Genomic DNA, 18,013 nt, shown 5'->3' with positions numbered 1-18,013 from the left:
AATCTCAAGAGCACAAGGCAGTGAGTAAAGAGAGTTAATTTTATCAGCCAGGAAGACTCCCCATCTGGATTTCAGAAAAGGCACAAAGGATTACCTGTCCTTGGCTCTAAGGGGGTTACATGCAACCAGCTGGAAAGCACCCAGACCATTCATGCTGCCAGGTGAGGGCAAGTAACCAAAGGAGAACACAAATGTATTACAACATTCCGTTGCTGGGTGACACTGTGTCTTCAGGGAGAAAAATCAAAAAATAAAGAGGTTTCCTGTATGAAACATGTTTACTAACACACATTCAAAGCCAAAGAAAGCCCAAGAAAAAATCACCTTTTCTACGGGTCTCACAAAGAATTAATGATAAAATATCACTCATATGGAAGTCAGTTTACAACGGATCACAACTTAATCAATTCAAGTTAATTTTTACCCAGATATTCACAGATAGAAGCCTTCTATTATTTTCAACTACATGGGCCAAGTTTTTAGCTAAACTTGTTACACTGTGCACAGTTCTTTTCTCCCTGCCTCTCTCCAACACACATGCTCCGATTTCTAAAATAACAAACAACAACCCTACTGGAAAAAACCCAAATGTGGAAAATTTCACTCTGAAGAAGGAAAGGCTTTGCAAACTTTACAGGTGACCAACAAGACGTACAAATGGAAGTTTATATTAACTAAGCTATTAAGACCTCTCTGTGTGTGGTGGGAGTCCAGATGTACAGGAGGAAGGAATAAATCCCCACTAAGCCTCTGAATGTGCACGGTCATACAGTTGAGTACACCTTTCTTTCAGAACTCAGCTGGGCATCAGCTTTTATCTTGAAACTCATGTTTGTCATCATTAGCTTAGCTAGCATGCTTGCAAATGTTTTTTCAGCATTCAGTTTTTGCAGCCACAATTTTCAGTTCTGAGTCTTGAAAGCCAGACATCTTCAGGAACAAATCTACCTAACACAACATGTGTGTGCTTATCTGCAAATGGGGACTTCTGGGATTGCAAACTGGCCTGCAGTGTTTTAAAGACTTTGATTCTTATTAAGCCTTCTTATCATGTCTAAAGCTGACCAGTGGAAAGATTTTGGTTCTGCAGTCATTGTCCTGAAACAGGTGGCTTCACCCACTGTGCAAGAAGTTGATCCACACACAGAGTCGAGGTACTTATTTACAGTTCTGTGCAGAAAGGGGTGCTGGGTGGCAAATCCACAAAGGAGAGCGTAGATGTGTTACCTATGCTTTAGTGAGAATCTGAATCACCATACATGTTATGAAGGGAGTAAATCCCTTTGAAATTTTATATGGTAGACTGTATCCAATTGACATTGTGATGGTAAAAGGCAATGGTATGTTGAGAACGATCTGTTATTCCTCTTACAGGTCAGTTTGTCCAAGACCCTGATCAAGAGGGGTTAAAATTTTTTGTCAAAATGCATGAAATTTGGCTTTCCTCTTAACATGGGTTGACATTTTGCCCTCAAGAGGATTTTGTGTGGACACATATCATGGCTGCCCAGCTGGGGCACAGCACTGAATGCAGCTTGGATGGAGGCTGGGCACAGCTCACAGTACAAATCCTGTGGGACACAGTGCCACTCCCTGCCAGCAGTCATAGCAGTGGGACAAGCTTCCAAATCTATCTACCCAGGTGCTTCCCAGCTCCATTTTGGCTTTCATTGCCTGCCAGCCAGGCGGGAAACGTGTTGTGACATCACGGAGCCCTGTGTGACAGCAGCCCATGATGTCACAATGCCAACACGAGCAAGCACATGGAGACTGAGCAGCCGGAACATCACAGCCTGAGCTGCGACCAACATGGCACGCCAAGGCAGCTCACGAGTCAAGGTGTCACTCTGGCAAAGGACCGGAATGAGGCTCATCCTGGTGGTTTTCCTGACCATAGTGCTCCACAGGCTGTCTCTGTCATTCACTGCCCCCACGTGTACGGCCAAAGAATGCACCAGCAGCCTAGACTCCTGCAGTCCCACAGGCTGGGTGAGGTTCAGGATGGGCATCATTCCCGAGGGTCCAAAGAAACCGCCTGCTTTCGCCGAGAGCATGACTGCTGCATGGACCAGCACCACAGGCCTTTGCAAATGCCAGCACCAGGTCAGGGAGAGGCTGGACATCGCTCCTGAGTGACTGAGGCAATCACCCATTGTCCCACAGAGTGCAGCCTCCAGCCTGCCCTATCCTTCGTGCCAGTTTTGGAACCACCTTGCCCCTTGACATGAGCTCGTTGCTCTGTACAGCCTGGCAACCTGTAAGGCTGCTCAGCATGGCTTGTATTGCCTTCTGCATCTGGAGAAACGTGAAGAAACCTCAGGGACGGGGAAGGTGATGGACGTCCTCATCTTCAGTATGGACAGACTGCTGGGAAAAGAGCACCTTGAGGTGGTCCAAACTGTTCTACAGAGTGGAGGCCAAAACCAGCCTGCCCCGCAGGGCCGTGAGGCTTTTCTACCACCTCCACATGAAAGACCTCTTCTAAATCAAGGAACCAAAGACAATTGACAAAACAACCAAGATAAGACCAGATTACAAGGAAAAAACAATGCCAACTCATCAAACTAGGGAAAGGGTAATTTTAGCAGAAGGAGATTATGACCATCAACTCACGGTGCACAGATTCAAGAACTCAAAAGGAGAAGACTATGCAAAAGGAACAAATAATTTAACCAAAAGAAGATTGAATAATAATTAATTAATAATATGAACTATGTCTTGTAGCCAAGGAATTTTAATGCCTTGTTCCTGTCAAATGTTCTATGGGACTGCCTAGACAACTGGCAGCATAGAGGTAAACCCATGCATGTAGGCTGATGAATTGTGGCAAGACACTGCCACAGGTAGAGAAACTGCCTGTAAAAGTACCCCATGCACATGCCCACATACCCAAAAGCTGGGCTACTGAAGAACACTGCAACAATGAACAGGTGGATTAGGCTGCCAAGATGAAAGTGTCTCAGACAGGTCTGGACTGGCAACATAAAGGTGAATTAGTTTTGGCTTGGTGGGTCCATGATGGCTCAGGTCATCAGGGAAGAGATGCAACATGGTGGGCTCATGACCAAGGGGTGGACTTAACCACAGACAGTAACTATGAAACATGTGCTGCAATCAGGCAGGCCAAGCATAAAGCCCTTGTGATAAGGGGACAATGGCTGAAATATATGTATGGGGAGGCCTGGCAGATCAATTACATCACACTCCCACAAACCCACCAAGGCAGGCACTAGATGCTGACAGTGGTGGACACAACCACTGGACTTGAACTTATTTCAAAAACAGCCTCACAGACACCTGACCAGAGAGCATGGGACTGAATGGGTATCTCATATTCCCTATCCCAATCAGGCTGATCTCCTACCTGCAGCTGTTTTTTGCTGTAAAAATGGCTGCTTATGCCATTGTGCCATGGTTTTATTTGGGACCCCACCACCCTTGGCAAAAGCATGGACACCTCTGCTGTATTTAGATCAGCTTCCATGAAACCTTGTAGCTCATCTGCTCCTGCTTTCAAGTTGCTGCTGGTGGTATGCAGGTGTGTGGGACTGTGTCCACGTGGGGTGGGAAAGACAGGCTCTGGATTAGGAGAGGTCCATCCAGGCTGCTGGCTACTATCTGCCCAGACATGACCCAGACTCAAACACCCACACTGTGCTTAGGAAAAGCTTCTAACCCAGCACTTGCCTTTAAGATGAGAGGTAGCACACTTGGCTTTTCCTGCCCAGAGTTCTTCAGGTCCCCCAGTCATGCCCACCTCAGCCTAAAACAGCATTTCTGAGGACACATCTCCAATTCATCCCTGGCATGACCTCAAATAGTTTAGAAATGACAGTGCTTTTGGACAAATGGACAGGAAAATCATAGCTTCTCCTTGTTAACTTGCCAATTCTAACCAGTGTGGGACAGCAGCAACACAAAGGGAAACTGGCAGAAGACAAATTGGTGGGTTTTTCTTTCCGTCTCTTTTTGTGATCTCTATCATTTGCCCACTGGCTGGCTGCTTCACAGGGGCTCAGGAGCAGGTGGATGGGTATAAAGAAAACATCAAATTACAAATTCACCAAATTCAAGAAGGCTCCTCTGTGCCTTACCAAGGTAGACTGCCATAACACTTGGAGGCACCTGCACTTGCCCTCCTGCAGCTGAACAGACAGAAAATATCAATTTCTAGGTCTACCTTGTGCCAGAAATCTTCTCACATGGCAAACAAATAACACCTATTTACATTTTCAAACCCAAAAATTAAGATTGTCCCATGCTATTGATTTGGCAAATGATGGAGCTGAGAAACATGGGACTGAGAATTCAGGTATTGACAACTGACCTATGGATGAACACCATTGGTGTTTTAAATGGCAAGGGCTGCTTTTGGCAAGGGCCATCCTCCTGCTGCCTGGGTGGTTCTCAAAGATAATTTTTTAAGTCTAAGCTCTTGCTGTAATAATGAAGCGAGGCTCTGACTCTCCACAAGAAAATAACCACACTCCCCTCCAAACTTGCCAAATGGCTAAAAGGTTTCAAGGTCAGAAAGTTAGAGAGAGTTTGGGATCAAGCTGGCCTTATTTTAATCAGCTTTGATAAAGACTTGTTATGTTTTTACACAAAAAAAACTTTTAAAAAGTCCAACATCACAACAAAAACCACATCTGTCCAAATTGGCTAAACAACTATACTCCCCAAGAAATGCAGCCCTGAATGAAGGTCTGTCACATACCCTTCCTCCTTCAATTCCCTGGCTCTCACTTCCAGCAGCGTATTCATGTGTTGCTTCAGCTGCTGCCCTTGGAGCTTCAGGATCCTCCATGTCCCTCCATGTCCCCTGGAGGTTTCAGTCCTGCACACAGAGCTGTGGACTCATCACAAAGCCATGGGTCTCTGTACAACAAAACACCTTGGGCTTTGGCCTTAATTTCTCCTATGTCACCAATACTGCTCTCCCAAATGCTTTTCCCTAAGTCATTATTCAGTCTTGAATCCTGCAGAATTGGTGCTGTGCTTGGCTACTGGCTTTTTCCTTGTCTTCAATGGTTTTCTGTTCACAGATGCTACTACACTAAAACAATACAGCAATGCAGCTTCCCATTCATGTGCTATCACTGACACAGAGCCTTTATTTTCTCTGTTATTCCTTTCCTTTGTATTAATCTTCTTTCCTATCATCCAGACTACACTCCTCAACTTTGTCCCCATCAATAATTTTCAGATTTCAGGTATTTTCTTTCATCTCAACACTTGGTGAAAGTTCTTCTCTATTATTTGATACACAATCTCAAAAACCCTCTGTTGGTAAATGCTCTTTCTAATCTCTTGTGTCTCATCTTTTTCTTGCAAATGTAGTACTTTGTTTTCCTGCAGGGTGGATTTGTTTGTTTTAGTTACTCTCACCCAGCATTTTGGATCAAAGAACTATATAATTTAAAATAAGATGTCCTGACAATGTGAAACAAACCCCACTTAAGAAGTGCTATCTTAAGATCACATGTAGACTAGTAACATCTATTTACATGGGTATTTCCCACTTGTTTAGCCCTTAGAAACCTAAATACAGATCTGAGGTACCCAACTGTTGTTTCTCAGACTTGAGATCCAGTTGTATCCAATCCTGGTTTTGGATGGATAAAGAAAAAAAAGAAAAAGCAAACCTTCTGATACTTGTAAAATGTAAATCCTAGCAGAACCCCATAAGGGTAATTTTTTAAATCATTGTCCCAATCTTAAGGATTTCCTGGCCAGTTTTTATGTGCTGTGTCATCCCCTGTCAGAAAGGACCTACACCATCTTATACCTTTCCCTGCAAATTACTGCAAGGAAGGCTGATAGGAATGGTTTTGTCAGGAGATAGAAATCTCCAGCAGTCTCTGATCTGGGAGACAGTCACATCCCATGACTAATCTTTCCATAGGTCACAGGCCAGCTCACCCTTAGACTTATTTGCATTCAACACTCTCCAGCAATATCCTGTTTTCTAATTTAGGAAGTACTGATGATTATACATGGGGTTTGGCTCATTGGAATTCCATTCCTTTCCACTCTCCATTACATTGACAATTCATCTCCACACATGTGTGAAGGCAGGATGAAAATTTTCCTCTCTCAAAAGAGAGAAAATGCCATTGTTTGCACTGATGTCTGCTCCCCGAATAACTGTGAGAGAATGTGCCAGAGTTGAATTACCATGACAGTCCTGGTTGCTCCTTCTTTAGATATTTTTACTGCACCCTCACACTGGCAGTGTGGTTTTCCCAAACCTCTAGCTCACTTTTCTTCCTGTTTACAGGCCCAGCTGCTATTTCTTACCCGAGGGGCTTCTTTGCTGCACTCTGACAGTCAGTCCCACCACTGCTCTTAGCTCCTTTACACACCCTTAACTTTAGGTGCACCCTTAACTTTAGCTTGCTTTGAGTTCAGTCAAATATTTTCATTTCCCTTTCCATACAGACAATGTTTTTCCCTTTCCCTTCCAGATTAAATTCTCTCCCACACAGATGATTGTTTTTCCCTCTCCAAAGGTCATCCAGAAGGTGGTTTCATAACCAGTTCGACCACTGATGGGCCTTAGAGTGCTGTCCTGATTCTCTTGCAGATGAGATGTGGGACAGTAAGTGGAAGATGCACCAAGCGAAATGTGAAATGTGGGGTTTGATGGTTCCTGGGCTTCCCAGCAAAGTAAAACCCCAAGAGAGGATTGTTCCCAATCTAGCAAGCTGCTATCAGCCCGCATTGCCTGCAGCCCAGCCTGGCTCATCCCGCAGCAGCAGGAACAGCAGCCAGCGCCTGTCTGGTCAGCCTTACATATGAATGAAAGGAATGCAGCCTCCTTCCGCTGCCTTCCACCCCGCAGCCGCTCCCCAGCCCATGGCTGCTTGTTTTCATGCACTGCAGTAAATCCCTTTGATCCAGCAAGTGGACTTTGCACGTGCAGGCTGAGTGACCAGCCCACATCTGCCTCAGTGCCTGAGCCCCACACTGGGAGCTCTTTGTGCGCCGGGCACTCACACCCTTCCACAGAGCCCACACTGGCACGCTGCTCTCACATGACACACTAACGAACCACCAGCCAAAGGAAAATAGCCTGCAATCATTTCAGGCCCTCTGGCTCAGCCACTGACTAAGCCAAGTGGCTACTAGCCATTGGCACTGCTGGGTGCATTTGCAACCCACGGCACACTGGCACACTCAGTTCAGGCGTGAAAAAAACAAAGCACCCATGGAAAAAAGGGCTCCTTGTCCCATGCCCTGCAGGCTGCATGGGAAAGGACACAGCCCTGACATTTATAATTCAGTCCCAAATATCCATAGCTACTCCTCTGCGTCCCACGTTTTCACCAGAGGCAGGAGCTCCCTGTGGGGAACCCCACTGAAGAGGTCAGTGTGAACACATTAGATGTCCTGATTGTACCAGCTCTCATTTAAGGCATCCAGCAGTCAGTGTGTTTCCAGGGAACAGAGCATGCAAGCAGTATGAAGGAGTCTGAATGACTTGGTGCTCCAGACTCAAATAAGCTGCTTAGGCAAGCCTATCACACTCCTTCCCTCGATTTACTGAGGTTGCTCCCAGGATGTAAATGTTCACAGGTATTTAGACAATCTTCTTTCCACAGACAAAATGAGAGACAGGTGTCCTGCTCTCAGGTTCTGCATCAGAGATGTGTTTTAACAACAAGGCTGCATTCAGTCCTCATCACCATGCTTTCTACAAAGCTGTGCACAGCAAGGACATGGATAGGGGCAGAGTGGCTTTACAGCTGTTAGGATGAGAGAGATCATCATTCCAAGCTTGTATTCCCTCTTGTTTTTTGTCTTCCTGCTTTCCTAACAACCTAAGCTATCTGCTCAGGACATGGTGAATGGAAACAGAAACACTCCCATAATTTGGGGCTGTTTAAACCTCTGATGGTTTAACTGGCAATATCAGAGCTAGCTGATCCCACCAGGTGAAGTGCTGGGAGTGGGAGGTCTGGGCTCTGCACCCAGGCAGCTGCCGTCTCATCCTCTGATAAAGGTCTCCCCTCTCTGCCAGCAAAGGCAGACGTGCCTCTCTCACCACATCAAGCACTGCTGTGGATGGGCAGGCTCAGCACGTCATGGCACCACCTACAATCCAAGGCTATTCAACAGAAAGATCACAGGGCCAGTGAGAAACGTTTCTCATTGTAGATTAATTGTAAAACATAAGATTTCATATGGTAATGTTAGAGGGGAAAGGTTTTGGCCTCAGAAAATTCAACCAGGCCTAAGGCTGGGTTCAAAAGCATTCAAACTCTTACAAGATTTTGACACCAAAGGTTTGAGGCACTGAGAGATTAGAAGTTCTTGTAAGTGCTCCTCATGATTCCTTGTTCATATCCCCATTTGCATGACTACACCAGGAAAACTTCACAAGTTCACCCTTTCCACACTATTGTGTCACATCCCTAACTAAGCTCAGGAAAAGCTGTGTAAGACCCATCACTTCCAGCTTGAGAACAAACATGGTGTCATATCTGAACAGACAAGATCACTGGGTCAACAGCTCTCACACTCTTCATTTGTACTTTCATGGAAGCTCCATCACCTGCTGGAAGGCCTTGGCTGGAATGTCCCACTGGTCAGCCCCAGCAGGGACAAGCCCTCACAGCAGCATTGGTGCTACAAGGAACCAACATTCTGACCATGTTGATGCTGATTTTAAAATTATTGTACTACTTTCACTGGCTTTCAAATCACTGAATCACAGGTGAGGTCACTCCTGGCAAGGCAGCTATCCCCAGTAAAAGCACTAGAAAGCCCATATAAAAAGATCAATGCCTTTTATGTCTTACTATGATTTATACTTCAGACCATGTAACTTTTACAGTGCTGCCTAGTATGTGATGAATGCAGCTCTCTTAACAACCCACATATTTATCTGATTTACTGTGTTGGTCCAACGTGTTATTTTCTACCTTGCAAGAACAACCTTGCTTCTAGGAATCTGCCTGCATGATAAGATCGTGAACTAAATGTGCAGTTATTGTAAGAGACCACACATTTTACAGTAGAATTGAGAAAACTGATTATAGCAATCCCTCTGGAAACAAGAATAATCACATGATAAGACAGTGCTAATGGGAATTTATCATCTCTCATCACGTGTGAAGCTTAGAACAAAGCAGCAACGTGTGTGAATGGCATAGCTATTAATGCCAATGAATACCAGCTGAAGAGCTGCTGGGGACTATGAAGAAATGAGGAGGGAACCTGAACAGCCAGCCTAAGCCAATTCGGTATGCTTCAACCAGCTTACACACAGATATATATATATATAACACATTTGTAAATGTTACCCAAAATAACAGCCTCCAATCTATCCATACAGCCCATTCCCTTTCTACCTACATTATTTCATTCAAACTCCATGTCATTCTTTTATTTGTTCTTACTATATTTTAGCACTGGAGAAGTCCAAGATCATGAGTATCTGAAGGGTGTCTCTGCATGCCTACACGTCTGCATATGCACACGCTGCCTCATGCACAGATTATTCCTCAACCACATATTTAAGATCTGAAACACATTTCTCTTTCTCCCATACAAAAGGCACCAAAAACCTACCCACGCTAGTTTCTATTTGAAGAAAATAACATTTGACTAAACTTTACATTTTTAAAGTTGTCTCGGGGAAGTGAGTGCCAAAAACCCGAAGTGACATGCACATAGTTTTAACATGAATGATACATCTACATCCCTTAGGTATCCTAAAATTACTCTGCATCAAGCCCCACAAGACATATTAAACCCCAAAAGGTTAATGGTAGATGGTGAACTCCTCTGTTCTATTGAATAATGGATACATTTGCTGGACTACCATATTTTCCACTGTTCTGTTTCATAGACAGAAGCTTGGACTTTCAGAAGAGATTTTTTTTTCTTTTCTAAATGAGAATAAAAAGAGATGGTTACGGGTAGGTGGCAGGACAAGATGAGAGAAGCACCCTGCATAAGTACCTGTATGAGTCCTCTGGTGAGCCTTTAAGTGGGAGCTCTTTGTGTAAACTTTCCGGCACCCATTAAATTGACAGCGATGAACCCTCTTCTTGTTTTCTGGGGATGCTTCTGTCCCTGCACCTCCTTGCTCACTGTCACTTTGCCCACTTTTTATTGTCCCCGCAGTCGCTGTTGCTACCCCCACTTTCACAGAGCTGAGTGAAGTTTTCTTGGCCACCAGTTTCAACGTCACTGTGCCATCCACTGCTGAGAGAGTCTGTGGGGTTTTGACGAGGTGGCGGCTGAGCTCCGGAGAGGAAGGGGGGGTTAATGAGGTCACTGCATTGAGCTGGGCCTGGTTGACGGCCGTGTAGCCTTCTGTGGAAGAGCTGGTGGGCTGCGAGCTGAGGCACGTCTCAGACAGCAGCTTGTCACGGGAGAGGATGATGTCCATGCTGGCGCTTTTGTCACACGTGCTCGTCTCCACTGGCAAAAGGATGGGCTCCAGCCGCCGTATGTTGTCCTCTGCATCTGGGGCTGAGGAGGCATGAAGGAAACAGTCCAAATCCTCACCAAAGGTCTCAGAGATCTTCCGTGGCTCGGTCTGAAGGTATCGCTCTAATTCCAGGCATGTCTGCAGAAGGGAAAGGGAGATGGGAGGGAGAGAAATCACTGTTAGAGAGAGATTGCAGCATAGCTGCCACCGAGGGCAGAACATGGTCCAGAGGCATTCTGAGAGAGCACTCATCAACAGCAGCATCTTCTGGTGAGATAGTCACACCCTGGGAGACATGAAGGTTTGGCACTTGTTTGAGGCTGCTCAGAGACAGTCTGGGAATACCCACATATGGCAGCAGGTATTATACTAGAAGTGAAGATACAACAACCAGAAAGTATCCACTACATTTTCATTAAAGTCTGTACATTGTTGTTCCATGGGCACCAGGGCCTTCCCAACTTAAAGTATAATCTGTCACTTCCATATCAAACTATCCTAACAGAGTCATCATTTGGCATGTACAAGCAAAAAAGTCACCTTTCCAAATAACTGCTTCCTCCTCCTTCACAAACATAACTTTCTCTCCAAATTTAACTCAGTGTAGTTGGCTGGGGCCTAATCTTCCTTGAACAACACAATTCTGAAGTGTGACATTTTAAGATAGGAGGTAGAAAAGCTTCCAGTGAGACCATAGCTTGTTTAAAGGGCCTGAGATAAGGAAAGGTGACAGAAAAAAACCCCTAACTTCTGTCAGTTTTAGAGGGAGTTTTGGCACACCTGGTCAAATGGAGCTTCCTGCGTACAGAACACCAGACTTGCACACAAACACACACTCATCCCTTTATTAAAAAGTAGGTGAAGTTTCAAAGAGGCTATCACATAAAAACATGCTCCTGCACCTCCACAGCAGTGATCATCAGCACAAGGATGGGATGAACCCCCTGTGTGAATGTGTCATATTATGAAGTGTCCTGAGCTTGCCACAATAAAGCCTTCAGCCACCAAAGCACTGCGCCAGTGTCCTCCACAGCCAACACTAAAAACTTTTATTGTTTATAGAGAACCATTTGCTGCAGTTTCAGGAGCTTTTAATGGAGTTTATTAGCACTGTTTTTCATTTCTTGCAGCTTGAAAGGAGAGCTGGTTTAATACCACCACTGTGATTTCACAGGGCTTGGAGAAAGAGACATTCTAACTAATACATTTTAGAAACCTCTAAAAACTACTCCTCAGAGAACACTTCTACCAATATTAAGAAAGGGGTTTTAGTAAAAAATTTTTAATCTATGGGAGCTGGTGACCCAACTACATCTCAATCTGGAGAGTCCAGCATCTGATCAAGAAATAAAAGCTTCCTATGACCAGAGGAGAGACAGAGACTTCTGCCTTCTGAGTACAAAGGTCTCATCAACAGGAATGTAAGGAGGCCCCACTGACAGCTCTCTAGGAACTGGCAGGTAATTTGAGATTATTACTTTCAAAGCTCTCACAAACAGCACTGTGTGTTGCAGATACAATGTGGTGGGATGACTTTCAAGTTCACCACAAAATCTGCCACACTGCTGTTTCTTTTTTAAATAATAGCTGATTATAGATCTGAGCTGTAGAGATGGACAAAAACCAAGAGAACAAAATATATGCAGGTGAGGCATGCTATATTTAGCATGTATGTTATATTCAGAGGTATGAGACTCTCTGTACACAGGCCTGGGTGTGGGACACAATTAATTGTTCTTGCCTTAGCAACCTTTCTGTTTTCTTTATAAGGTGCATTTCTGGTACTATGAGAAAGAGCTTTAGCTAAGAGTCTGGTCTCTCCCCAGATAAATCCTAATGGGTTTTGGGAGAAGCTTTCCAACATGCCACATAGTCTTTCAGTAATAACCCCCACCACCAGGAGAGGCAATGCTTTTGAGTTCTTCACATCATGTAATTTGGGCTTTCTGGTCCACTTAGCGTTCATCCAATGGGGCAGAAACAGGTTTAGGGGCCAAATAAATAAAAGGCTTCCAAAGGAAAGAGCAAGCATAATCACAAATGAGGGGTGGAAAGGGGGAGGGCAGCAGCAGGGAGAAGAGACAAGGACTCAAGGCCATTAAATCTGATGACAGTGACATGAAATTTCAATTGCTGTGGGATCAGAAAGCTGCATGCCAGCTCTGGGCTGCCCATGGAGGGGAGGCGAGCAGGAGGTGCTGCTCCTTTAAGGCATCACTACCCCATGACAACAATAGTGGGCCTGACATTTTTTCCAGCTTCACCATTAATTTTCCATAAAGAGCGGTTTCTCGATGAGCCCTTTTCAGGCAGAGCCTGATGCTTCACAAACCTGTAATTATTCCTGGCTCCCCCCTCCCGCAGCCACTGCACCTGTGCCATTTCAAGACACCAGCTGGTCATGTCTTGCCTTCTGCCTCTGAAATCCAAAACCAGAGGATCAAGCCCATCTCCCCATAGAAGGGGGGAGAAAAACAACTCAAAGAAACAATGTAATGCAGTCCCTCCCACCCACCCCCCTCAGCCTCTCCACCAAGTCAATAGCAGGGAAGAGCCTAGCAACTGCTGAGCCAGAAAAGCCCTGCACCTAATCTGCATGGCAGACAAAGCCTGGCCAGGGGCTATGGCCACAGCCCTTCCCTCACCTCCTGCCAGGGCCCTACCTGCTGCTGCACCCTTTTTTTGGTGGCAGAAACAAAGAATCTTTCCCCATATGCACTTCCCAGCTTATTCCAAGTACCTTACACGACCTTCTCTTCTTGTGGTCCCACTCTCCCAGGGAGTGGTGAGGAAGAGTTTAGAAACCAGCCTGCTTTCTTCACTCCTCGCCCTGGCATGACAATTTTTAGGCCAGCTAAGCCCACCACCTTGTCTTGAGCACTGACCTAGAGAAACCAGTCAGGCTGAGACCACCAAGGTCCCCACTCCAGGCTGGTAGACCACCAGGAGGGGCAGAAAAGTTCTTTGGTCATCATTCTCACAATGCTATTTGCTACTGAGCACATAAAAAGCTACTGGGGTTTTTTTTGTTGTTGTTGTAGCTGTTGTTTTGTTTTGGATTTTTTTTTTTGTGTGGGAGGAGCAGGACCACTATCTACAGAGACATGAACCCAAGCTGCTGAATGATGGTGAATCCCTATGGATCTCCACTTCCACTACCAGCCTGGTAGGAAAATAGTTCAAGAATATCTCTGACAGGAGTGAGCTGCTCTTGTCATGCTCTTATCAAACTTCTGCTAGACATCCAGCTTCTCCTCACCACTGGTGCAAGACAGGGAGCTTTGTGTAAAGATGTAGTACACCACACGGGACAGGAGTCCCACTGCCCTTTGGTTGCTACACTGCAGGCAATGTGGTGGGTATTAAACTTTTTATCCAATGCCTGTATGATACACAGCAATAAAGAACTTAAAAAATTGCCAAGGGAAGAAGAGAATGGCTCCCTTCAGGAACAAAATAAGAGCCATAAGACTGCTGTTGGCTGTCAAGCCAGTTCCACTGGCTAGGGATAAAAAAGTGTGACCACTTATTCAACCCATCTGTCCTGATTAATGAGGGTCATTCTCCTTGCACCTTGCTCCTCAATTTAACCAGTTAAAAGAAATGATGATTCATGGCTGACAAATAATAGGATGTGACTTTGTGAGACCCCATACTTGAAGTAAGCCAGATAGAAAAGGCCAACAGTATGGCATGTGGACAATCCTGTCATGGCCTTAGTCTGATTTTTCAGTTTCAGATACCGTTGCAAAAAGTCTCACGTCCCCAACAAAGGAACATTTCCATCACCTGCAAGAAATGCTGTGTGTTCCCTCCCAGTAACTCAAAGCATCTCTTTGCTCCCCATATTACACTACCATCCAAGTCCTCTGGGGCACATGTAGTGGCAGAATACATATGAACTGCACATCATGACACTTCCATGTGCAGTCCCAGATCCTTCACAAGGACAGGCACTGTAGAGCTGTCCCATGCCTGCTAAGGACCTACTTGTTGGTCCTTTCAGAGTTTGTAGTCACTGGTGCAGGAAAATTCAGTGCTCACTACGTTTGTCTATTGAGAAAGGTATGAGCTCTAATCTAGTTGGATTCTTACCTCTAAAGCTCATACACTGAAAGTAAAGATTATTTATGAAACCCATTGGGTATGCTCACCACTATGAAATACAACTCAAGAGAAATCCAGTGTGTGCCTCTGACAGCAGAGATGTGATACATGTGTACCATTTTCAGCAGAGCTTAGTACTCACCTTACTCTACAGCCAGCAGAAATCAAGATTGTTTTGCCACTAACTGCAACAAGGAAAACAAACCTCAGACTCTGCAATCCCTCCCAGACTTGCAGATACTTGACTTGGTTCAGAGTCTGTATTTTAAGATGTCTATCGGCTATCCAGGTTAAAGTTGATCCAGAACATTCAAAATCCAGACATGAAGGAACTGGAGTCATCACTCATGATGCTGATGTTTGACTTCATGTCCCTCCCCCACAGAGGAACCAGAAGAAAGGTTCTAGCTGGGACCACCAGCATTATCAATGTGCCAAGCCTCAAGGCAGTGTATCTCCCCTTTAGAGAATGACAGGCCAGGAGCCTTTGCAGGGACACCAGTTTGGCATCTAGGTTCGGGTCCAGACAGCTCTGGAAAACCTAATTCCACCTGATGAACCAAAATATACACCTAGTTCTCAGGGTATGAATCTAAACCTGCTCCAATGAAATGCAAAGAACTAGTCTTGGTTGACAGCCATGTTATTTACTGTTAATTCCAGTACTGGAATTTCACCCATCCATACAGACTTTTGAAAAATAACAGGTCACTTGAGAAGCATCTGCCCATGTTGTGAAGTCCTTAAAGCACTCAAACTTCTGGGTGCTTTGCACAGGTAAAGATAGGACAATATGGCAACAGTAGAGTTCTGTCAAGGGTAAATACAAAGTCCAAACACTTCTAATAATTTGAGGACAGAACATCAGGGAAGGCACTGTATCAATATGTTCATTGGCTTCCTCTGTTTTATTGATGTTAAAGTAATGTCTTGAATCTGAATTTTTCTAGCAGATCATCAGAAGTTCCTATCTGGAAGTCCTAGTTACTTCTAAGTGCCATTTTACTGCAGATATAATTGGACATCAAGCACTGAACTTGGAAGCTATCCAAAACCTAATTAGGAAGTTGGATACTTAGATCAGGCTGTGACAGAAAATGAAAATGTCTAATGTGGCTGACAAGCAAGTCTGAACTACCAGGTCTGTTTACAATACTTGAAAGGATTCTCTTTGTAATTTACACAAGCAAAGCAGAGTTACACATGCAATAGTGAAGGTCAAATTTCAACTTCCATCATGACCCCATTGCTTTCCACTGGCATGTAAAAAAGGGGCCTCATCTGTAAAAAACGGTGAAAATATCAAGACTGCATTGGAGGAGAAACTGTCTCCAACTGAAGACAACCCAAAACAGTCACAGTAAGGTCAGTGGCACTGCTGTTCACTCAGGCTCAGAGCAAACTGTGGCACCAGGTCCAGTGCCAGTGCCAGTGTTTCATTGTGCACCAAAACAGCAAAAGCTCTGAGCGACACTGACACTTGCACTGCTGATACCACAGGCAGAAATTGAACTGGATGTTGTGGGGCAGCACTGAAGTTAAGAGGAATAAAAGATTCAAAACTTACCTGCCTCCCCTGAAATGCCATGCTATTTTTTATCCTGAACCCTAAAACAAGATTTGAACGATGGATCTTCTTCCCACTGCCAAAGGCCTTCATTGCTTCCTGAGCAACAACAACAAAGCCCAGTACTCTTGCCCATCTATTCCAAGATTGTCATCTGTTCCCACCCAGCTGCCAAAACCTCCAGCTTTTCCTCTTGGCAACTTTTACTGGGCAGTTGCTAGTCATGAAAAAGCTGCAGCACATCAGAAGCTTAACATTTGGGATAGAATAAAATAAACAGAGTTTTAGTATTAAAATAAGTAGTTTTGCAAAATACACTTGGGAAAAAATGGAAAACTGCAGCCTGAAATGAAAGTATATAAGAAAGTTTCAGGCGATAGCAAATAATTTCTATTGCAAACGTTTTAAGACAAAACTATTCACGTCTTGCATGTCTTGCATGTCACATGTCTTCACAGCACATCTTGCCTATGTGTTATATAGTTCATTGAAAAAAAAAAGAGAGCTAAAACAACTTTTCAGATACCACAATAAGATACTTATTGACAGCTCACTGGTGGTACATTTTTGTATGCATGTTCCTAATCCCTTGTATATACTAAGGAAATCAAGTTAACTGGATGCTCAGCAAAGAGGCTTTTGCCAAGTGCAAAAAGCAGGCACATGCACAGTCAGCAAAGAAAGATCATATGATATGAAAGAGTTGTTTTCCTGTGGTAACTTCAACATACGCCTGAGGCATCAGGCCGGTCCTCCCTAACACTGTCCGAATGGGTCACACCAGCCACCAGTCTGAAATGGACAAGTCTATTAATTCTTGACTCCCCTACACAGGACTGAAGTCTCTGTTTGCTAATTTCTTCAACACAATAATGGCCTGTGCCCATTTTCCCTCTTGGTCTCAGCCCAAAGAATGAACCGTTAAGGAAGTGTATTTAGCCAAACCAGCCCATTCACTGTTATTCATGCACAACAGCACTCTCAATAAACCTTCCTACCATGACCCAGATGGCTTTGTCCCTAGATCTTCTCCTCTTATACTTGTTCAGAGTGTTAGAAATGCTGAAATCAGAAGCCTCAACTGCATTCAGCAAAGATCATTTTAAAGTAAAAATGTGGATATAAAGGACAGAATCACTACTTTCATATAAACATGACTCATTTTCCTGTTGCTCTGGGGCATGATGTAACCAGGGTTATCAAAGATTTTAATCAGACTCTAAAGATCAAAAGATCAAAATCAACTTTACCAGAAATTACCAATTTTCACCAGCAGAAATGGGAGGTAACAAATGTCTCAAATAGGAAAAAAGTCTGAACCCATAACTCTGACCAAGGAGTAAAAATCAGCCTTTGTTCCCTAACTTGGTGATAATGAAATACAGCTTTATCTAACTAATATTCTTTTGAATGGACAAGCCGAAGTTTTTCAATAAAAATCTGTGGTATTTGGGCCTTAAGCATAGAGAATGGCAGTGCACTGGTTATGAGATACTGAACAAAGGACTGCAGCTAAGCGTGGCTGAATTTGATAGGCATCTAGATAGGAAAAAAAAAAGGATGAAAGAAATCTGCAAACACTGAGCCAGGGCTTTGGACGGCTTTTGTTGGTTTTTTTTGACCATTTAAAAAAGACAGAAAAAATATCTGCAACCAGTCACAACAACAAAAAATAGCATCAATGTCAGCAAAGGATTAAGGATAGCCAAATCAAGAATTCAAAGTGCGAGCAATCCATTGTGCTAGTATCAAAATATGATAAAAGCCATGTGTGCTGGCACACCATCACATACCCTGCATGCTGCCATACAGTCAAGACAGCAAGTAGCCATACAATGACCATTTGAAAAATTATATATAAAGTAAGAATGTTTCAAAATGTTTCTGAAGAGAGC

The 18,013-nt window shown here is 44.2% G+C and overlaps 1 protein-coding gene across 1 annotated transcript in view; it reads right to left on the bottom strand.

The window, feature by feature from the left end:
- KLF7 (KLF transcription factor 7) overlaps positions 1–18,013 on the bottom strand; it is a 59,236-nt gene that overhangs the window by 18,387 nt on the left and 22,836 nt on the right. Inside the window, exon 2 of the mRNA XM_058028414.1 lies at positions 9,970–10,582. Coding sequence (XP_057884397.1) covers positions 9,970–10,582 — 613 coding nt within the window. The remainder of the gene's footprint in view (positions 1–9,969; positions 10,583–18,013) is intronic.

The sequence above is a fragment of the Melospiza georgiana genome, chromosome 7 (genome assembly GCF_028018845.1).
Source record: "Melospiza georgiana isolate bMelGeo1 chromosome 7, bMelGeo1.pri, whole genome shotgun sequence".
Taxonomy (NCBI): domain Eukaryota; kingdom Metazoa; phylum Chordata; class Aves; order Passeriformes; family Passerellidae; genus Melospiza; species Melospiza georgiana.
Note: the sequence above shows the minus strand (reverse complement) of the source record. Positions and strands in the feature narration are given on the sequence as shown.